At 57.3% G+C, this 21,785-nt stretch overlaps 2 protein-coding genes across 7 annotated transcripts in view; both read right to left on the bottom strand.

Moving 5' to 3' along the window:
• Positions 1-9,238: 9,238 nt before the first annotated feature.
• Positions 9,239-16,706, bottom strand: ARRDC2 (arrestin domain containing 2). 4 transcript variants are annotated; one of them, XM_004277556.3, is made up of 8 exons: positions 16,036-16,697; positions 12,789-12,855; positions 12,411-12,558; positions 11,778-11,880; positions 11,433-11,689; positions 11,123-11,285; positions 10,698-10,855; positions 9,239-10,417 (listed from the first exon to the last, which is right to left on the bottom strand). In XM_004277556.3, the coding sequence occupies exons 1-8, from the start codon at positions 16,295-16,297 to the stop codon at positions 10,364-10,366; spliced, it is 1,212 nt and encodes a 403-aa protein (XP_004277604.1). In that variant the 5' UTR covers positions 16,298-16,697; the 3' UTR covers positions 9,239-10,363. The 4 variants fall into 4 exon arrangements, with proteins under 4 accessions (XP_004277604.1, XP_049563486.1, XP_033257352.1 ...); XM_049707529.1 differs by lacking the exon at positions 16,036-16,697 and adding an exon at positions 12,947-16,019; XM_033401461.2 differs by having other exon boundaries at positions 11,123-11,689; positions 16,036-16,706.
• Positions 16,707-17,973: 1,267 nt separating this feature from the next.
• KCNN1 (potassium calcium-activated channel subfamily N member 1) overlaps positions 17,974-21,785 on the bottom strand; it is a 31,814-nt gene continuing 28,002 nt past the window's right edge. For 2 of the 3 annotated variants that reach the window (XM_049707528.1, XM_049707527.1), the window contains 2 exons: positions 21,298-21,367; positions 17,974-18,579 (listed from right to left, as the gene is read on the bottom strand). In XM_049707528.1, the coding sequence (XP_049563485.1) occupies positions 18,325-18,579; positions 21,298-21,367 (325 nt within the window). In that variant the 3' untranslated portion in view covers positions 17,974-18,324. The remainder of the gene's footprint in view (positions 18,580-21,297; positions 21,368-21,785) is intronic. The other variant, XR_007476323.1, reaches the window with a different exon arrangement.

Consider the following 21,785-nt stretch of genomic DNA (forward strand, 5'->3'; position numbering starts at 1 on the left):
GAGTCTCAGTGTGACTGCCCTGTGACTCGATACCCTGCCGCCAGCCCCGTCACTGGATACTTGGTAAACAGGGTTCTGAGAATGGGTAGCAGCGCCCCATCTGGTCAGTACGGTGCTGGGGCCAGTGGCTGAGTCCGACTTAAACCCAGATCCTGACACCCATTAGCCATCCCGGCTGCTTTGTACTGATACTTTGTAAATATCCAGTCCTGATAACCCGTTAACTTGTCAATGGTCAGACACTGTTAGTCATCAACCTGCCCTAATATTTCTTAGCTGGAGATCTGGAAGCACTTTAAACAGAGTTCTGATACTTTGTAAACAGTGAATCCTGATACTTTGTTAACCATCTAGCGCCTCATCAAGATGCTGGCAAACGGCAGCTCTGGCCAGACCTAGAAATGGCTTCCACACGTTTCCATGATTGAAGACATATACCAAAAGAAGACCATGTTGTGACCCATGAAAACTACATGAAATTCAAATTTTAGTGTCCACAAATAAAGTTTTATGGGGTTACAGTCACGCTCACTCATTTGAATATTGTTTGTGGCTGCTTTCAAGTGAGCTGAATTGACTAGTTGCAACACACGCTGTATGGCCCGCAGAGCTGAGAATGTTTATAATCCGGCCACTTATAGAAAATGTTTGTTGACTCCTGATCTAAGCTCTCAGGCAGTGGCTGTTCCTTATGCTATGCTTAGTATCCTGTTAGTAGTCAGTGGTCCATGGTGTTCATGTACTGGGCCAACAACGAGTTCAATAGTTCCTGTTGTTCATATACTGTGCAAACAGCGAGTTCAATGGTCCACGATGTTTGTATACCGTGCAAAGCATCCCTGTACTTTGTACAAGTCACATTAAGCGTGATGTGATGACACTCTGGGTGCAGTGACTATTTGGTCTCTGACAGCAGTTAATGTGTCCCGAGACGGTGTCAACAGTCAATACTGGGAAATGCAACCAAGATGAGACCAAAAGGGTGACTGAGAATTAGGCAAAGGAAAAAGGAAGGATCTTAGCACACTTGGGCAGGACCTTGAACCCTGCACCGAGGAGCTGGACTTCCTCTGGAAGGTGATGGTAAGGTATGGCCAGACTATGAGTAGAGGAGGGGCACACTCAGCCTGGACGTAGAGGCGGAACTTCTCCTGACCTTGAATTTCCCACTTGTGCTATGGGGCTGAGGAGGTCAAAATGAGGGCCTTTCTAGGCTTGGAGTCTGGAAGGAAAGGGGGCTCCGGATCATGATGGGGAGGGTTTTATGAGAGGCCAGTGTGTGAATGACTGAGCAGGACCTTCTGCTCCACTCCCCTCCACCGCCACAAACACCAAGCCGGCTCTGCGGGAGGGCAGCAACAAGGATGTGGAGGCCAGGGGTGAGGCTGGGGACTCTCCTTTAGGAGGACATGCTCTCGGTTCCTGCACTCTCCTTTGTTACTGCGTGTCCACTGGACACTCACTGCATGCTGCAGCCCTGCCCTCTCAGAGCTCCCATTACAGAGGGGAGGCAGAAGACGACAATGAACTCACCAATACGTCATAATTATGAATTGTCAGAAGCACAAGGGAAGGGCTGAGAGAGCGAATGAGGCAGCGCAGCTTCGGTCAGGGAGGCCGAGGGGCCTGCGAGAAAGGGATGTTTGAACTTAGACCTGGAGGAGAAGGTGAGCGTCTTGGGAGGAGTGAGGGAAGGGCTCTCTGGATAGAAGGAACAGCAAGTGCAAAGGCCTTGAGGTGGGACTGAATCTGTTGTGATGGAAGCTGTGGGGGCTGGGCCACATGGGACGTCACAGGCTTTGGGGAGGGTGTAGAAGGGACGGGATCTGAGCCTTGTTTCATAGCCCCCATGGCTGCCCTGGGGCTGGGGCACTGAGACACCAGCAAGAAACCCCCACTGCACTAATGTCTCAGGTCCATTTCACAGATAAATCAGCCTGGCGCGGAGCTGATGTGAGCCAAGGCCAGGGGGGTTGAAGGCCTGGGTAAGGGAGTTTCCAGAACACAGGGGCCTCTGGGTGGAATGAAAAAATCTTGCCTGCCCTTCTAAACCACAGAGTTTGGCAGGTCCTGAGAGTGATAAGCCAGCAGGAGGCCCCTCCTGGGAATCAGGCATGGCGGGGGGGCCTGAGCCAGCTCCAGGAAGTTGGCATGTGAGAAACATGGTCCTGCACACCTGTCTGGGTGATGCTAGCCTCCTGAGAGGCCTCAGCTCTGACCTGTCTGGAGGGGATAGGCATGGCCAGACGTAAATGCCCTCAGCCTGTGAGGTCAGAACTGGGTTAGAGAAAAGGGGCATTGGAGATGGGGTTTTGAAGGATGAGTAGAAGTTTGAGAGCAAGAAAAAGGCATCTCAGGAACGTGACCTGCAGGAGGCCCCAGTTTGGCCCCATTTGGTCCCTGTGGCTGAGTAACCCTAGACTGTCCTGGACCCTTGGTTGTCTCCCACTTAATATGGGAAAGGACAAAACCTCTTAGATCAGGCTAGCCCAGGTTTGAATCCAGGCTTTTCCACTTTCCCGGTGACTCTGGGTGAGTGAGGCCACACCAAGATTGGCCCCAGGTTACAGGAAAATAAACTGAGGCTTATAGAGTGAGGCCACTCATCCATCCTAAGATGCAGAGAGAAGTGGCCGAAGCTGGGGCCTGTGGTCAGGACTTAGGGGAGGAGAGGAAGACAGTTGCAACAGAATCAGGAGAGGGGTGTCTTTCCCCAGGCCAGTGTCCTGAGGCCTGAGAGATGGAGAGGAGGGGAAGGAAGAGTAGGTTGGCAGTTGGCATAGCAGGTGCAAAGGCCCTGAGGCAGGAACATATTTGGCAGTCTCCAGGAACAGCAAGGAGGCAGGTGAGCCAGGAGCTGACGTGTGAGAGGCAGATGAAAGGAAAGGAGGGCAGAGCAGTCACAGGGGCTCTGCAGGGCCTTGGGGACCAGGAGGAGCCATAGTGCGTTTGGAGCAGGGAAGAGATGGAACACAGAGTGACCACTGGCAGCTGAATCAGGGCTTACCTGGGGATTCAGAGTCCTGGGGAGTGTCGCATAGGCTCCTATCTGTCAGCCCGTATTGGCACAAGCCAGTATATTCCAGTACAAGTTAGCGCTTACCAGGGCACACCAGTACCCACTGCTGACAGACACCCAGCCTAACACCTGGACCCAGACTTGCAGATGCACCAATGAGCCCGCATCTGCTTCCTGAATTGACTGAGATGTGTACCACATTCAAGTACATAACACTTGTGTGCATGCGCCTCTGGGCAACTCCGCAGACAAGGCAGACACACAAACACATGCACACACTGGTGGTTCCACCTATTTCCAGGCCGTCTGCAAACACACATGTGTGTGAGCACACCCCCCAGACTGAGTCACTAGGAGGTTCAGGAAGCACTGCTGGGGGCTCCCTTGAGAACTGGCTTCCTGTTTTCAAAGAGGCTGAGAACTGCTGGTGGAATGTTCTGGACAGGCCCAGCCCTTCCCCTACTGCCTCAGCACCCCTCCCCCCATCTAGCTCCACAGATCCTGCACCCCCTCTGTACCCCAGTACTGACCCTGTCCTACAGTAAGGTCAGACTCCAGATCAGGAAACTGAGGTTCAGAGAGGTACAGCCACTAGCCCAAGTTCACACAGGAAGGAAGAGGTGGTGCCTGGAGTCCAGACCCTGAGCTCTAGCCTGCCTCCCTCTGGAGCACCATTCCCGGGGCCCAGGATTCACAGCTAGGGAATTGCCCCTTTCTGCCTGGACTGTGGCCCAGCTCCTCCTGGCTCCTGGGGCCATGCCCATGCAACCGCAGGCTCTCCTGCCCCCTGAATCCAATCCCCCCATTCACCACCCACTCTACCCATCCCATCCTCTGTGTCTCCAAAAGGAGGGCCACCTACGTCACAAACATTAATGGAGCTTCAGCAGCTAACGAAGCAGAATTGGTCTCACCCTCTAGGGGTTGGTGAAGGTGGGGGAGGACCCAGCCCAGGAGCAAATAAACAAACATCTGCAGCTGTCCCCTCTATGCTCCAGCCCCACAGAGCCACTGGGATGACTGAGGACATGCTTGGCTCTCTTTTGTCTGCTGGGTTGCACAGGCTGTTCCCTCTGCCTGGAATGCTCTTCTCTAGTTCCCCAGTGAACTCCTCTTCATCCATCAAAGCCCCAACTCCAGTGTCCTCTCCTCCTGGAAGCCCTCCCAGGACCCTCCAGCCCTCATCCTTCCCTCTGGCCCCACCCTGACTTCACAGGGTGTGGGGGGTATTTGTGGACTCCACCATAATGCCTCCGGACTCTGTTCTGCTGTCTTTGTCATGGTGGCAAAGATGGTCACTAACATCACCTCCAGGGAGTCCCCAAACTCCCACAGTGATCGGCCCAGCCAGAGTCACATGCCCATCCCTGAACCAGTCCCTGGTTCTGTGGTAAGAAAAAGCTCTGATTGGCCAGACCTGGTCACATGTCCACATCTGGAAGCAGGAAGTGGACCTGGCTCCTTTTCTTTTCTTTTATGTATTTATTTATTTTTGGCTGTGTTGGGTCTTCGTTGCTGTGCGCAGGCTTTCTCTAGTTGCAGCGAGTGGGGGCTACTCTTCATTGTGGTGTGCGGGCTTCTCACTGCGGTGGCTTCTCTTGTGGAGCGCGGGCTCTAGGCACGTGGGCTTCTGTAGTTGTGGTGCACGGGCTTAGTTGCTCCGCGGCATGTGGGATCCTCCCTGACCAGAGATCGAACCCGTGTCCCCTGCATTGGCAGGTGGATTCCTAACCACTGGCCACTGGGGAAGTCCAACCCGGTCCCTTTTGCCCACCAAAAGGTGTTCGGGGAGAGTAGGTGCCCTAAAGACCCTTTTACCAAGGACTTAGGGGTCCCCTGCCCGCTCAATCCTGGCTGGGGGGCCTTGGGCCAAATCACCTGCTCTCTTTGCCTCAGTTTCCCCACCTGTGAATCGGGCTCAGCATGGCTGAGGTGTTGGAGCACAGAGGGGCCACCCAGGCACTCCCCAACCCCCCCACCATTCAGAGGTCCAGTTTACCATGCACCTCCTTCCCCCATCTTTTCATGTTGCTCTCTGTGATTCCCCCCCGAGACGGGGCAGCACGACGTGGCAGGCACTGATGGCCACCAGTTGAGTCACCACTTCCTCCTGGCCCCTTGCCCAGGCTGATGCTTTCTGGGGGCTTTCCTGGCCTTACCCGAACATCAAAAACAAGGTTGGGGATGACTCCCGGGTTGGGGAAGCGAGGGCAGAAGCGCGTGTGGACAAGACTGCGTACACCTTGGCATGGGTTCAAATCCCACGTCCTATCCCCACCTGTAAAGAGGCCATAACCTCCTCAGAGTTGGGGGACTCCACACGTGAACACCCCACAGACCCTCAAGCCGTGGGCGCCCTGCGCTGGGATGAGCATGGTCATTGCTGTCGTACCTGTTTGGACAGGTGTCAGAGGGCATGTGGGTCTGTTAGTGGTTTCTGGGTTGCGTGTGCCCGAGTTTGCGGGCCCGTTTCTGTGTTTGCACGTGTGTGTGCATCATGGCTGGCCCTGTGTGTACAGCCCAGCGGGCTTAAAAGACAGACCCAGCCCCTTGCTGAGAAAAAGGTGCATCTGGTGGTGCAGGGAACTCCCCGGACAAAGGTGGGGGGGCTGGGAGATTCCTGGTATGGGGGAGAGGGCGTGGGAAACAGCAGCGGGGGCGGCAGGGTCAGAAGGAGGCAGAGGCTGGGGTAGATCAGGCAGGCTGAGGGGTTGGGGAGCCGTGTGTGTGAGCCTGGGAGGCTCTGGCTCTCTTCAATTCTAAAATAGTCACCAAGCGCCTACTGCGTGTTCCCAGTGCTGCGGATATAGTGGGGCCCTGGGGTAATAGACACGTAAATCAAACATGTAAGTATGGGACTTCCCTGCTGGTTCAGTGGTTAAGACTCCACAAGCTTCCACTGCAGGGGGCATGGGTTTGATCCCTGGTCGGGGAACTAAGATCCAACTGAGGAGACTCTCTGATCTAGGGACAGGGAGGTCCACAAGGGAGACGTCCTGGGGAGAGGAGCTCCAGGTGGAAGGCTCAGCAGGTGCAAAGTTCCTGAGGTGGGGATGAGCTGGCCGAGGGTCCCATTCAGGAAGATCTAAGCCCAGAGAAAGGAGGGGAGGCGGCAGGCGGCAGCGCTGGTGGGGAGCAGGGTCACCGGGACGGGCTGTCCTGTAACTGGAGCCAGGCAGGAACACATCTGCCCGCCCGCCCGCCCTGCCCCAGCGCTCCCTGCTCAGGACAGAATGTGCTGGGAGGAGAGGCTGGTGGTGGCTGAGCCTGGTGGCTGGAGCAGGGCGGCTGGAGGATTCCTGAACAGCAGCCCAGCTGGGCTTGTTGCCAGTGAGGGTAGAAAACAAGCAGCAGGCGCCCTGCCTGCCTGTCACCCCATGCCCCAGGCTTGGCCCGGCCAGGGCAGGAGACAGAGACGGTGAAAGAGTCAGAGACTGAGAGAGATGGAGAGATGGTGACCAAGAGAGATGGTGAGCGAGACACACAGAGATGCAGAGATGGTATGTCAGAGACAGGAGGAGATAGAGGATACGAGAGAGACAATGACAGAGAAACAGCCAAAGAGACAGTGAGAGAGCAACGTGAGGCGGAGATGGGGGAGGCAAAGATGGTGAGACAGAAAGACAGTAGTGAGAGACAGAGAACTGGCATTGACTCTGAACGGGTGACAGGTCTGATTCTAGGGGGTCCTGGGAAAAAGCGTGAGGCAGTGACACTCCCACCCCCATCAGAGTCTTTGTTCACACCAGAGTAGATGGGAAGTCCCTTCCAGTCACTCATACGTGCTGTGTGCTGGGTCCAGGGACACAGCCCTGACCCAGCCCCACCCTCAAGGTCTCAGACAAACAAGTGAATATCTAAATACGAATTTCAGAGACTGATGAAGGCTATGAAAACAATAGGACAGGGGGATAGGGGAGGGAGTGATGAGGGGTGGTGACTTTAGGTTGGGGTATCCCTGACAAGATAAGGCTGGTGGGTAAAGAGGAGCCAGCTATAGGGAAGAGCCTTTCAGCAGAGGGAACCGCATGTGCGAAGGCCCTGAGGTGGGAACCAGCTTGGGGTGTTTGAGTAGCAGCCAGGGATGGAGGGGGAGCTGGAGGGAGAGGTGGGTGGGTGGTCTTAGGGGACCAAGGAGGGGAGGGATTTTATCTTAGAAGAACATTTGGCCACCCTTCTCTACACTCTGTGGGCCCCTCTCTATGTTCAGGGAGTTCCCCAAATTCTGGGCTGCCTGGGCCAGCTCCATCCTGGTGGTCATTTATCTGAACCAGAAAAATCTGCCTCCTTTAGGGATCAGGTTCCAGACAGTTGCAGACACAGGAGTCCTGGGGTCATGAGGTGGCTTGTCCTCCCAAGCCCCCTGGGGGAACCTTTCATAGAACTGTACCCACACCCGCTAATGCAATAAACACCTAAGACTCTTCTCAGTTTGGGAACATGGATCTGGAAACTGGGATCTGTGTCTCCCACAATCCAGCTGAGGGGAAACTCAGCCCCTCCTGAGGCTGCCGTCTTGGATCTGGGTGACTGTGTTAAGGGAACATCTCCTCTCTGCTGCCAGGCCCCAAGGAACCCCAAGTCTGACAAGCTCCAAGCTTGATGGCAGACCAGCGGCCCAGGGTGGATGGAACTAGGAGGGCTGGGTGAACCCCACGACTAGGAATCACTGGGAATCAGCGCCCAAATTTAGACTGGTGGAGAGGAGGTGCTCCAGAGTCTCAGATGGAGAAACTGAGGCTCAGAAACAAGTGACCGGCCCATCATCACACGGAGAGCAAACCCTGACCCCAGAGCTCCCAGTGTCCACCCCTTGTCTCTGCCCGTCAGCCCTGCCCATGGCCACTCTGGGCTGCTAGTTAATTTTCACTACCTTGGGCAGGCTGGTGGGCACAGCCAGGGCTCTCAGAGGGTGGTCTAATTGGGCCCCGCCCGTATGGGGTGTGGCCTAGGGTCTGGGGTGGAGCCCAGGCTGTCAGGGAGTGTCACGTGGGTGTCACATGGCCTGTAGGGTATGGATTCCAGAGTTCCAGGGGCAGTTTTTTGTTGTTGTTGTTTTCTTGCGGTACGCGGGCCTCGGGCCTCTCACTGTTGTGGCCTCTCCCGTTGCGGAGCACAGGCTCCGGATGCTCAGGCTCAGCGGCCATGGCTCACGGGCCCAGCCGCCCCGCGGCACGCGGGATCCTCCCAGACCAGGACACGAACGCGCGTCCCCTGCATCGGCAGGCGGACTCTCAACCACTGCGCCACCAGGGAAGCCCCAGGGGCAGTTTTGAGTGGCAGCTCCATCAGTCCTTACTGTGAGACCCTGGGCGAGTTACCTCATTCCGTTAGACTCACTTTCCCCACCTGCAACTCCAGAAAAATGACAACCTCCACACCGCTAGGGCTGCCTTAAAGTGCTGTGAGTATTCAAACCAACCCTCGTATGAGCACGACCACAGCAGCGTGAGCCACAACCACTAGGAGGTGGGAACGACCCAAATGTCCATCAACAGGGTGTGAGTGGATAAATAAAATGTCGTTCGTCTACACAGTGGAATATTCTTTGGCCATAAAAAGGACTGAAGCACTGCGTCATGCTGCAACAAAAGGGGTTGAACCTCCAAACATGCTAAGCGAAAGAAGCCAGACGCAAAAGGCCGCGTATCCTACGATGCCATCTACACGAAATGTCCAGAACAGGCAAATCCAGAGACAGAAAGCCGATTAGTGGCTGCCTGGCGCTAAGGGAGGGGGAATAGGGGCTGCTCATGGGGACAGGATCTCCTTAGCAGCTGATGACAATGTTCTAGAACTAGCTAGAGGTGATGGTGGCCCAACACTGGAAAGGGATGCCAAGGAATTATACACTTTCCAATGGTGTATGAATTGAACCACAGTAAAAGCAAAACCAGCCCGGACTGCATAGATAGGCAGGCTCCTCCTGCCTTTGGCACCCCTCTGCCCCCTCATCTCCATTCTGTGGGGACAGATGAGGCCTCTGCCTGCCCTCCACCGTCCACGGTCCCAGCCTCTGCTACTGCACGAGGTGAAAGCATCCGGCGCCAGCCCGAGCTGTCTCCCTATGTGTCCCCGGGTCTCACCTTCACCTTCTGGACAATGGGCCCCTCAACCCTCCTCAGCCTGGAATTCCATCTGAGATCCAGACTCAAGATGGTGGACAAGGCCACCCCAGGTTCCTTGGCACCTGAGGGCAATAAACCACTAAGCACAGTCTCTTCCTCCGTGCTTTTATTTTTAAAAAATAGTTGTACAAAAGAGAACAATTTAAGGCTTAACGGAAATGCAGAGTCCCAGGCGAGGGTCCTGCCTCAGCCTGGGCTGGGACTCTGCACTTGGGGGCTTGTCCAGCTGCCCCATTATGTTTTGTCCCTCCAGGACACAGGGGGTGCCCAGAAGAAGCACACTGGCCCTGCTGTGTCACCCCAGGCTGACCTCTGTCCCCGCAGCCTGGTTTAATGCTCTGCTGTCCCCGTCTTGAAATTCTGAATTATTGAACAAGGGGCCCCACATCTTCATTTTGCAAGTGATGGAGCTGGTCTTGTCTGTCCCACTCCGAACCTGGGTTTCTCGGGCCATACAATACCCAGACAGCTCTCACGTCCTGGAGTGTGTGGAGGGGCCCCCAGGAAGCCTAGCCTGGGCCAGGAATCTCTGGCTTTCAAAGGTTTCAAAGGCTGGAGTCGCTGCCCTTGTTGCCCTGTTGCCCCACACAGCTCTGATAACCTGCTTCCCTGAATGCCTCATTCCTGGGCCCTCTCGCCTGCCGGACCTTGCAGTGTGGCCTCGACAGAGGCACTTGCTCTCTGAGCCCCAGTTCTAAGATGAAGGGGGCAGTCTCCACACATCACTCGGCTCTGACCTTCTTCGACTTTTCCTTCCCCTTGCTTGCCTGCCCTCTGAGCTCTTATTCATGCACCAAAGCCTCAGCTAAAATGCTCCTTCCTCCAGGAAGCCTTCCTGCTCCCCCTTTGGACTCTCCCAGCTCTTGGTCCCTTCCTCTGGTCCTGTGGGCCTGGAAGTATTTATGTCTGGCTCTGTCTCTCCCAGACTGGAGGCTTCTGGGGGACCACAGGCTGGCAAAGACAGGTTGAACAGTCTCTCAGATCTTATGGTGGGCATTTGATACCTTAAGAGAACCAGTCCAGAGATGTCAGACTCCAGACTGGCTCTTCCTCTGCTCTGTGTGATGCTGGAATGGCCCTGCCCCATTCTGAGACTCGGTTTCCCCAACTTCAGTGCAGTCAGGCTGGTCTGTTCTTGACCCAGCCACTCCTCACTCATGTCCACGCTGATGGAAGCATGTGTACAACCTCATCCCTTGAAGTTTCCACTTGCCACTCAGCAGGTCATGCAGCGGGGCCTCACGGCCTCTGAGGGTGGGTTTGGATCCTCCTGCGGGGGGGGGTGGGGAGGAAACGATCCCATCAAGTCTCAGGAGGCCCTGGAGGCTCAGAAACACCCCTCCCCACCCTCCTCATCTCCACTCCCACACTTGGCCCGGGGGTGACACCCAGGAACAGACTAAGGTGCAAGGCGGGTTCAGGCCCTCGCACCTGTATGGGGATGTATAGGAGTTCCATCATTACTTAAAACTCATCTGTGGCTCTCTACCCTCATCTTGGCTCCCAGGGCCTGGAGAGCCACAGGGGCTTCTTGAACCCCCCAAGCTCACCTCAGAGTACAGGGGTGGCGGGCGGTAGCGGAACTCCTGGATGTAGGCAAAGAAGGGGCCTTCAGCACCCATGTCAGGGTCCTGCAGTAGTCGCAAGGGGCTCTGCTCCACGGCCGCCACCTCCTCATTGGCCACCACATCCGAGTACTCGGGAGGTGCTGGAATCGACAGACAGGGTGGTGAGGCTGGTAGAGGAGGCGGGCAGCCCCAGAATTGGGGACAATGGCTGGGAGCTGGCTTGTGCCAGTTCCGGGGCTGCTGAGCTGTGTGCCCTTGGACTGGGATCCTGGGGGAATTCATACTCCCAACATGACTGTTACTGAGCACTTTTACAGATGGGGGCATCGAGGCTGGGGGAGGGAGAGTCAGCCGGGCACCTGCCTCTCTGCCCACCCATGCCCCTCACAGCAGGATGGAGAGCTCACCTTCAGGTCGCTCTGGCAGGACGCCCAGTCCCCAGTCCAGCAGGAAGCTGGCATGGCTGCCCACGCTGGACGAGCGGCTGCCGAAAGGATGCAGAGGAATGGTGCCGATGACCAGCGGCAGCTCCAGGAGCAGCTTGGATGAGCCCGGGATGTCCACGCAGACCTGGAGGAAGGAGCCATGATAGAGGGTGCCCAGGCAGCCTCGGCCACACACTCCTTCTATGGCAGGAGGTCTTGGTGGGGGGCGGGGGGAACCCCAGCCTGGAGGACAGAGCAGACGCAGCCACCCCAGCCCCCGAGGATACTCTACCTTGAGGGTGTAGTCCACATGTAGCACGCGGCAGTGCAGAATAGAAGGACCCACAGGAGGGATCCGCAGCGCCCGGCCCTGCCACAGTGCCCGCCGCCCAGGGCCCACAGGCTCTCCTGAGAGACTAGCCACCACTGCTCGTTTCTGTTTGCGGGCACCTCGCGCCATGAAGGTCTGTGTCTGGACCACGGCCGCCCGTGGCAGTACTGGGCGCGTGGAGCCGTTGTCGATCTCGGCAAAGACGGGGATCACCTCACCTGTAGGGTGGGACAGCAGGGCCTCAGTTTCCCCACCTGCAACCCTGACAGGGACCTTCTTCCCAATCCAGCCCCTCCCACCTGCTACCTGGTGTGTAGCCCTTGCGGTCGATCTTGGCTGAGAGAGAGACAAGACCACGGTTACTGTACCAGGATCGGGCGATCTTCTCCCGAGCTCCCGCTTGAGGGGCCTTGTGGGGTGGATGGAAAGGACATAACATGCATCCCATTGTGCCAACCACAGACCCCCTGAAGCCTCTAAACCACCCTCAGCTGAAGGAGGATTTGGGGCAGGGCCTAGTATCCTGGTTTCCTTTTAACAATCTAGAAACTATTTGTAAAATGGATCCAGGAATATGACTCATCTCGTTAAACTGAAAACGAAGTGAACAAGCCAAGCACTTAGGGCGTAATGAGCGCTTAGTAAGCCATTATTATTGCAAGCTCTGACTGAGTCCCGTTTCATGGGGGAGGCACAGGAGGCTCAGAGAAGGTGAGACACTCAGCCAGAAACACACAGCCAACTGGTGCTCCTGGGACTTGCACCTGGCTCCACTGGACTCCACAGGCATTCCCATGCCTACCTCCCCCACTGCCTCCCTCCCTGCCAGGGCTCAGCTGTGACCCCCACTTTGAGAAGGGAGTGAGGAGCCAGTCACCAAATAGCCAGGACCCTGCCTGTGATGCTCCCATCCTACCTTCCCCAAGGGCAGCAACTCACCAGCAGAGCTGGTGTGTTGATGTCCACAGGCTCGATAACAGTAAACACTTTCCTTGCCCGGCGGGCAGGGACCCAGGGCCGGTGCAGGGTGGCTTTGATGCAGTATCGGACACTGCCGTGTTTGCCTTCAAATGAAGTCACTAGCGTCCTGGGGGTGGAGGGAAGTGGCTTCAGTGGGTGAGATCCACAGACTCCCGGGTGGGAGATTCCCAAAGACTTACGGGGATGAGAGACACGAGGCACTCCTGGGCACCCCCCCCCCCCCGGAGACAATCTTGCGGCTCGGGGGTCCCCAGATACCGAGCAGTGGAGTCCCAAACCTGGAAGGGGCTGCAGACTTAGGGACTCCCCTGCAATCCTCCACCCCATTTGACTTACGGTGGCAGCTGGAAGCTGAATGGGAACTCATGGCGTCCAGGAGGCAGCGTTGTGATCCCTCCGGTGTCTGCAGGTAGGAGCAAGAAGGGGAGGCTCAGTGGCTGTGAGGGGCTCCCGGAGCCCGCAGCACGCGCCGTGCAGGGGTCCCCAGGTGGTACCTGGCGCGAGTAGTGTGGCATGGTGGCTCACAACCTCCACGCGCTCGCTGTAGCTCTGCGTGTACGCGGTGCTCGAGCCCGCGCTGCGCGACTCGGTCCAGTGTACGTGGGCGCGACCCCGCGCGCGCAGCTTCAGGGCACCCACGCGCGCCGGGCCCGCCAGCTCCAGCAGCACCCGGCCGGCCACCGCCTGGCCGCCGCTGAACACGGGCTCGGCGCCTGCGTTCGCACCATCCAGTTGCACCACGAAGGCCTTCACCTTGTCGAACAGCATCGCGGCTGGGATACGAACTCGCGGCGCACGGTCCCTGGCTTCGAACCCGCGACCCGGAGGCGCGAGATGCGGACGCTGCAGCCTGAGAACGCAAACCCACCAAGCGCGCGCAGGCGCACTCGCTGATCGAGCCAGAATCTCCTCACTGCCTGCGCCGGCGCCGCATTTATACGGCAGGGAGGGGCGGAGCGAGACGCAGGTCCCGCCCCCGGAGAGGAATACACCAATGGCGCGGCGAAAGGCGTGGCCCCGCCCACGCGTGGAGCAAAATAACAAACGCCCCGGCTCGCGACCCGCTGCCCTCTACCCTAGTGGACCCTGGTGTGAGGCTGAAGCACTGCGGGACAGAGCAAGTATCTCAGACTCCGGGGGTCAAGAGGAAGAACTGAGGCCTGGAGGACTCGGGCCTGAGGTCACCCAGCAAGATCATACTGCCGTCGGTTTAATCATCAACCGGCCGCCAATTGCAGACGTGACTCGATGCACGTCCAGCCCGATCTGGAGGGGTGTGTTAACAGCCAGGCCCCAATCGAGGCCCTGAAAGCCTAGGACTAACTACCTCGGGCCTCAGTCTCCCCCGCTCTGTGCAATGGGGGAGGGAGGAAGAAGTGGATGGGGCCTCCCTCCACTCGGGCGCCTACTGCCCCCTCCTCTGATTTGAAACCCGCTCAGCTGGCTGACCCGGGCTAGTGACAACCACTTGGAACCTGAGTTTCCACGTTTGTAGAGCCAGAAGAAAATCATTCCCGACCTCAGAGGGTTGTGCATGAATCACGGTGTAGCCCCTACTCGACCCCTCCCAGAGCCTCTCTCCCGAGTCATCAGCCCGCTCCTGACACACTGCCACTCGGCTGCGCCTCAGCGCTTTGGCCGCGACGTTCCTTTCCAAACTTTCAGCACCTGCCCTCCCTCCTCCGCCTCCGCAAACTCCTACTTGTCCTCTAGGCCTAGCTCTTCCCCTCACAGACAGAGCCGAGTACCGGGGAAGCTCACGGAATCCCCTGATTCAAGGCTGCGGTGTGCCTTTGGGGCGGTAACCCGTCTCTGGACCTCAGTCTCCTCGGAGAAGAACCACATACACGGTTTCCTAGTTGGGAGCTCACTGATCGCGATTTGCGGAGCGCCTGCGCCCTCTGGTGACAGAGGGACGCACTGCTGCTTGAACCCACCCCCTAGTTTGGCCATCCCCTTTGAGTCTGGCTCAGGCCACACCGGGACCCCCTGAGGCCAAGGCACACCCAGCGGGCCGGCGGCCATAAACGGACACAACCAATCAGTGATAGGGGTAAGGGCAGGCCGGAAGAGAGGGGTAGAGGCTGTCCACTCAGTGATCACCCTGGGGGGGGTACCCGGAGGAGGGGGCTCTGGGGCTGAAATAAGGGACCGGGACCTTCTCCCAGGGCCAAATAGAGCCTAGAAAGAGGACAAGAGGCTATAAGCCCAGGAGGAGGTGGGGAATGGAGTGACCCTGGGGGGATGGGAAGGCTCTTTCTTTTGGGTTTTTCGTTTTGTTTTTTCTTTTGGCCAAACCAAACTCAGCTCGAGGGATCTTAGTTCCCCAACCAGGATGGAACCCGCGCCCCCTGCAGTGGAAGCCCAGAGTCTTAACCACTGGACGGCCAGGGTAGTCCCAGGAAGGCTCATTCTGAGCCAGTGCCCTCAGTCCGCTTCACAGATGGGTCCCCAGAGGCCCAGAGAGGGGCAGGGCCTCACTAGAGGTCACACAGCAACTCCACAAGCTTCACCCCTCCAGTATCTTAAGGAAGCTACCAGTGAGTGGGACCAGGAGGACTGTAGGGTGAGACCAGCCCCAATTTCCCTCGAGTCACAGGGAAAGGGAAATGACTACAGGGCCCCTTCCTGCTTCACCCCTTGCCGGCTATGCCTCGGTTTCCACAGCTGCTCAGGCAAGAGTCCCCACACCTGGGGGCCGTTGGGACAAGTTTGCAAGCCTGTAGGCAAAGCATCTAGTGTGTGCACTGATGGAAAAAAAGGGGGCTGCGGGTGGGGAGCCAGGTTCGAGCTGCTTCCTGCTTCCGCCCATCTTGCAGATGGGTATGGTGAGGTCTGCCTTCCCCAAGAGGAGGTGGCCAGGGCAGCCCAGAGAGGCCAACACCCTCCTCAGCCACATAGCACGGTGCTGGGGCACAGACTTACTCTTTCTGTTGGCCCTGTTCTGCTCCCGACTGGCTGTATGGCCTGAGGGTGGGGGACTGAGGTTCAGAGCAAGGTAGGGACATGCCCAACACCTAAGACTCCCAGCCTGATGTGACCCCACCCCAAGTCTTCTCCCTGCCTGGGATGCAGTCCCACCCGCTCACCTGCAAACACCACCAGAACCCCCAACCCAGCGAACAACCCTTCCTGTAAAAACTGGTAAGGGGCACTGGCAGGGAGTGAGACAGGGGCCTTCTCTGGGAATCAGAGACACCAGGCCTGGGGCTAACGTGGCATCCTAGGGTCCAGAGAGGAGGAACTCCCAGTTCCACCAAGGGATTCCCCCAGACTCCATATGGGGGGGTCTCCCCCACAGCATAGCCTCTAGGTCGAGGGCGTCCCGGCTCTGGAGGCGGGGGGGCGCGCCCAGACCCTAGGAGGAGTTCCTGGAAAAGAGGGTTTTGGAGGGGGGTAAGTAGGTGGGTGTCCCACCCTGTAGGAGGGTCCACAACCTGAGGAGGAGGTCTCCACATCTTGAGAAGGGTCACCCGACCACACAGCCTCTAAGTTGAAAGGCTGGCTTTGGAGAGGGGCGCCCAGACCTGGGTAGAGGGTCCCGGGGGATCCTGGCTCGGGGTGGGGGGGATGAGCGGCTCACCTAGGAGCAGCAGCTGCCGCCGCCGCCGCAGGTATGTCTCGGCGGCCGCGTAGTCGCTGGACACCGCATTTACACCCACGCTTCGGCCCTCGAGCCAGTGGGTGACCGCCCCGCCGTGCGCCGCCACCTCGAGAGCTGTCACCCGCAGCGGTGACGCTGCCTCTAGCAGCACCCGGCCGCACAGGCGCTCCCCGCCGCGGTACGCGCCGCACGGGTCCCGCGCCAGCTCCAGCGCGAAGCTGCGCACGCCCCCCGGGCGCATGGCTCGGGCCGGGGCGCACGGCTGGTCTGCCGCACCCGGCGCGGGCCCGCCGGGCACCCGGCGACCAGGCGCACAGCTGGGGCGCGTCTGCAGACCTCCCTGGTCTCAGCGTTGGTCTTCGCCGCACCGGGCGCCCCCCCGATCGTTCTCTTGCTTCTGCGAACTTTGTGCGGGCGCCGCCGTACCCGGCCGGCGCGTAGTTGGCGGACTTCCTGGTCCTCCGCGTCGGCTCCCGTGACGCGCTCGGGCCTCCGGGGACGTGCCGCCCGCGTGTCCGTGCGGCTGACTTTGCTACCCCCAGGGCGGGGCGGGCCCTGTTTTTTTGAGTCAGAGGCGGGCGGGGGCGGCTGTGGCTGGCGCGGAGCGGAGGCAGCCACCGGGCTCTGTGTTGTGGACTCATTCGTCCCCTACACGGCACCTTTGGACCGGGCGCCGCCCCAGCCTCCATCTGGTTGTTCCGCAAACACACCAAGCTCGGGTCTTGCTTCTTAGCCTTTGCACTGGCTGTCGCTGCTAGGAACGCCCTTCCCCAGATCTGCTCTCCACCCACCCACGCCCAAATGTCACCAGAGTCATGCTCTGGACTTATTTCTTTACGGCTCTGGTCGCTGTGTTTGTGACCGCTGTGTGTTTACTATGCCTCCTCCGTCAGACTGGGTGCTCCCAAGGGTGAACACTGTGCCCTATTTTTGGCATCCAATCTTACAGAAGAGGAAACTGAGGCCCCCAGAGGGGCAGCCACCGCCTAGAGGCATCCACCGGTGTCAGAGTCAGGACTCGAACTCACATCTGACCACAGCCCACTGACACCTCCCCAGACCCTTCTTGCTCTTGTGCCCCACCTATCACTTCCAGCCAGGTGGCCCATGGCCTTATCGGAGGCTGCCAGAGCCTGGGCTCTCAGCTGGACCCAGATTAGCCTCCCTCTCCACCCAGGGCCCAGCATCTGCCTGCCTCCCCAACCTGACTCCAGCACTCCGAGCCCAAGGCCTGGAGGGACCCTTTGATTCTACTTATGTCTAGAACCTTCCCCTCCATCCTGCCCCAGAGGGGCCCCTCAAACGCCAGGATCACACCACTCCCCTCCCCACGGAGTGCCCTCCACCAAGTCCATTCTTCCCTTTGGCCTATGGACCCCTGAGTTTAAATCCTGGCTCACCCCTCCCTCCTCACTCTGTAGCCCCAGGCAGGTGGCTTGACTCCTCTGAGTCTCCCCATCCTACCCTGCTCAGGTTCTGGTGAAGAGTCAATGTGATAATTTACATTACATTGCCTGTATACAGCAGGTGCTCAATCCATGTCTGCCGAAGACTGAATGGCCCTCCTCACTCATGTCACTTCCCCCACTGGACCATGACCCACAGCTCCGCTGGCCCCTAGTGGGTGCTCCAGCAAAACCAGCTGGAAGGAAGTCCTGACTCTCTGCTGCCTCCTGTAGGCCAGGGCTGGGCCATGCTCTCTGCAGGGTCCCTCAATCGGTGTCAGGTGGGACCGGCGCAGATGTCCTCAGGGAGGTGTCTCTGATTGAGTTCAGGCCCGGGAGACAACCTGCCTAGGATGGGGATGGGGATGGGCTCACCTTGACCCCCACATCTGGTCTGGAACCCCAGGGCCGGGTATCTACTCCCCATGTTGTGATTATGAGTGTCCCCCAGCCACGCACAACAGGCAGCAAGTGGGTGGGTCCTGCTTTATTTGGAACTGGCAAGGACCCCTCTCCTGGCTGCTCCGCACCCACCGGGAGCCTGGGGAGAGCCGGGGGTTGGGGGCGGCAGAGGACCAGAGGAAGCTCCAGGCTCTCCCAGCTCCAATCAGGGAGGAAGCCAGTGGTGGCCCGCCCCTGCCCTTGCCTGCCGTATGGCCCTGCCCTCTGCCCGGACAGTCTGGCGGGCCCCAGTCCAATCAGCCCAACTCGGTTTCAGCTCCTTGAACTCCAAGAGGCGCCACTGTACAGGGCTTCTTGGCTGGCGTGGAGGTGGCGGCCACACGATGGCCAAGATTGAGGAGTCTGGTGGCAGGCAGAGCCGTCACCCGCAGTCTGAAGGGGCCGTGGGTGGCCGCCGGTGTGGGGGACTCCGAGCCACCGGGTCCAGTGGGCCGGAGCCAGGCCGGGGAGGCAGGGGTGGTGGAGGCAGGCGTATGGCTTGGGCGATGAGGCCCGGCAGGGCCTGCAGGGAGACGCCCAATGCATCCAGGCGGCTTTCAAGGGCAGCCAGGCGGGCCTCAAGCTCCTCGTGCTGGGCGTGCAGCTCGGACATGAGGTTGTACATGACATTCTGGGTCTGTCAGAGACAGGGAGGGTGGGAGAGAGGAGAGGCCAGGTGAGAGAGAGGGAGGGGTGGTTGCAGAGAGATGGCAGACCAGCCCCGGTTGGGTGGCGGCCCAAGTGAGAAGCAACTGAGAGCGCACCCCCAAACCAGCCAAAGGCATCTTGCTGGGCCCCAGGGAGCGGTGGGAGGATAGGCGAGGGGAGCGGAGACACAGGTCTTGAGTGCGAGGCACAGAGCCAGCAGACCAGGGGAAGGTCAAGGGAGGTCTTGGGGCCCAGCGGATGTGACCAGAGTTGCCATGAGGGGATGAACTAGCTGCATGGCCTGTGAGCCAGAGGGTGGTCTTGGGTGATTCTGGACTGGTGTTGCTCCAGGCTGGGGACACGGTCGAGGGGGAGGAGGCTCGGTTGTGAACTATCCCCTGCTTTCCACATTCGACTGGGGAGGGGATAGAAGTCTGGGTGGGGGGAGAGGTGACCACCCCAAGAATCTGACCCTATCACAGACCGGGCAACACAACAGCCACAACAATTACATTACAGCAGGTCGTGGGGCATCCCTGCCACCTCGACTGCTCCCCACAACCCAGCAAGCAGGGGCTGGTTCTGCCACAGTCCAGATGGGCCCGGGAGTTGCAGTGGGTAGGCGGGACACGCAGAACAGCCCTAGTTGCAAATGCAGCTCTAACCACCAGGTGGCGCTAGATCACCGTTCCGAGTCTCAGCCCAGCTCCGCGCAGTCTAGACGCCCAGACAGACCGCAGCTCACCGCCCGTCCTGGGCCTCAGATGCGAGGGCTGAAGGGGCTGCGCCACACCCTACCCCACCCCAACCTCTCGATCTGTGTGAGGGAGACAGGTCATCCACCCCACAGCTCCTTCTTTGCGCACTGTACTTGCAGCCTCTCCCTTCCAGTCCGAAAGCCTTTACCTGAGCCCTGCCTTCCACCCTTTCCTGTTACTGGTAGGCCAACCCCATCCAAGGATGAACAAATGCCTCTGCCCGCTTCCCCCCACCCCACCCCCGTAGGGCTGCAGACCCTCACCCCAGCCCGCCTCAAGGGGTCACACAGTCCCCCGGGGCCAGAGAGTAACATCTGGAGGCATCCAGCCCTTGGATGGTTCTTTTTTGGCCCTCTCTGAGGTTTAAACTTTTATTAGAATATACATTTTGTTTTTGTTGGAGAGATACAAATTAAATCAGCAACCTTGGAAAGCATTAAAATTTAATATTGGAAAACATTTTAACCTCGTTAAATTAAAAAAAATTAGAAACCCTCTAATCCAATCCAGTGAAAGGCTTATTTCGAAGCCTTCATTAAATGTATTTGGAGCGGAGTATACTGCTGTAATTAGAAGGTTTAAATAACTTTTATAAATTCACATTTTAATCATCTGTACTAATGAAGGAAGTGTGATATGGATAATCCAAACTATAATATCTAGTACCTGAATTTTTCAAAGGCATTCGATATGTATTTGGAGCTGTAATCTCATATGACATCAAATTAGTTGGCCAAGGATTTCTACATGCTCTTAGGATTATGTTCTTTCTACTACCGATTGAATTATTTCTTCAGGGTTCTAGAATATGTTTTTTCCTCTGTAATGTTCCCTTTCAAATTAAGTTTATGTGGGTTAGTATTAAATTATTATTATTTTTTTTATTTTTTGGCCACTCTGTGCAGCATGAGGGATCTCAGTTCCCCAACCAGGGATTGAACCCCTGCCCCCTGCAGAGTCCTAACCACTGTACCTCCAGGGAAGTCCCCCGTTAGTATTTAATTAAATTGCATTGGAGCCAATTTGCAAAGTTCACACATGAACTATTTATGAAAGGGCAAAAGGGAGTTCAGAAGAGTGTGACAAATATTCTAAGAGCTTGCCCAACTGAAGTTGAGTCAGTTGACATATCTTCTAATGGATGAATAAAAAGCGGGAAATTGGATGGGACCTGACATTAGAACCAACAAATAGATCCATTTATAACACACACCGATCTTACAGAACTCTTGCAATCAACGTTAATTTCCTGAAAGATGTTTAATTGCTATACAAATAAGCTTTCTCCTGATGCTATAATTTGAATTTATAGCCCTAGCAAAAGAAATTTGTTTTTCTCTTAGATTTTAGAGCTTGTATGTAGATGACATTTATAAATACGAAAGTACCACTTCACCAATTTAGCCCACTAATTACATATTCTTATTAAAACTTTTTATTAGCTATGAATTAAAAATATAAAATAGATGCCAAAAAAAAAAAAAAGGCTGACAAAAATTGGGACTTCCCTGGTGGTCCAGTGGTTAAGACTCCACACTTCCACTGCAGGGGACATGTGTTCGAACCCTGGTCAGGGAACTAAGATCCCACATGCCGCATGGCGTGGCCAAGAAATTAAAAAAAAAAAAAAGGCTGATAAAACAGCCGCCAATATTAAAAAGTAAAGATTTTACACACAGATGTAGATTTCTGGCATCACTCTAACAACTGAAGCCTCTGGTCACAGTGGACCCCTGCAGACAGGGCTCTTATTCCCTGGTGGCTGGTCCCTGCCTGCCCTGCATCACTTGCCTGGGTCACCTGTCTATACTATGGGCACCAGCCCTGTCCCTCCCTCCCTGGCAGGAGCTGGGCCTTGTCCTTTACGGAACATCCCTCATCCTCCTCTGAGGGCCTAACCAACTCCTTCTGGACCAGGGGGCTGCCCCACCTCTCCCTGCCCTGCTCACCTTGGCCAGGTCTGCGAGCGTGTTGGTCTGGTCATTCAGCTTCCCTTGCTCAATCTTCACACTCCGGAGCCTGTGGGACAGGTGGGAAGGTGGGGTTGTGCAGAGGCTGCAGTGGGGTCAGGGTTCCTCCATGCACCCACCCCACCCAGAGTCACCTTGTGGGATATGCAGTGGGGGGTGAGGGGCAAGTTGGAGGTTAGCCCCCTTGCAGCCCATTCCCTCCTGGCATGCAGGGGGCAGCAGGGCCTGGAGGGCGGTTCAGCTACCACCCACAGTGCCCACATGCACTAACCCCCAGGAAGAGACTTACTTCTGAGCTCTGGCAGGACCCAGCGGAGCAGGGAGAAACCACAAGGCAATTTTAATCTCAGCACACCTGGGCAGCCCATGCCCAACCCTCCCACGTGCGCCACCCCAGGGCCAGGCTGGGGGCCCTGGACGGCGGAGGGGCTGCTGCCCTTGCTCTAGGGAGAGGTCCAGCCTCTGAG

The sequence above is a fragment of the Orcinus orca genome, chromosome 3, assembly GCF_937001465.1.
Source record: "Orcinus orca chromosome 3, mOrcOrc1.1, whole genome shotgun sequence".
Classification (NCBI taxonomy): domain Eukaryota; kingdom Metazoa; phylum Chordata; class Mammalia; order Artiodactyla; family Delphinidae; genus Orcinus; species Orcinus orca.

Excerpts from the sequence above, each read along its gene's own strand:
- ARRDC2 (XM_033401460.2), bottom strand. The coding sequence starts at position 13,220 with ATGCTGTTCGACAAGGTGAAGGCCTTCGTGGTGCAACTGGATGGTGCG. Across the intron at positions 11,690-11,777 it reads CCGCAAGGGCTACACACCAG|GTGAGGTGATCCCCGTCTTT; the intron begins GTAGCAGGTGGG and ends CCCACCCTACAG. Across the intron at positions 10,856-11,122 it reads CCTGCCAGAGCGACCTGAAG|CACCTCCCGAGTACTCGGAT; the intron begins GTGAGCTCTCCA and ends TGTCGATTCCAG.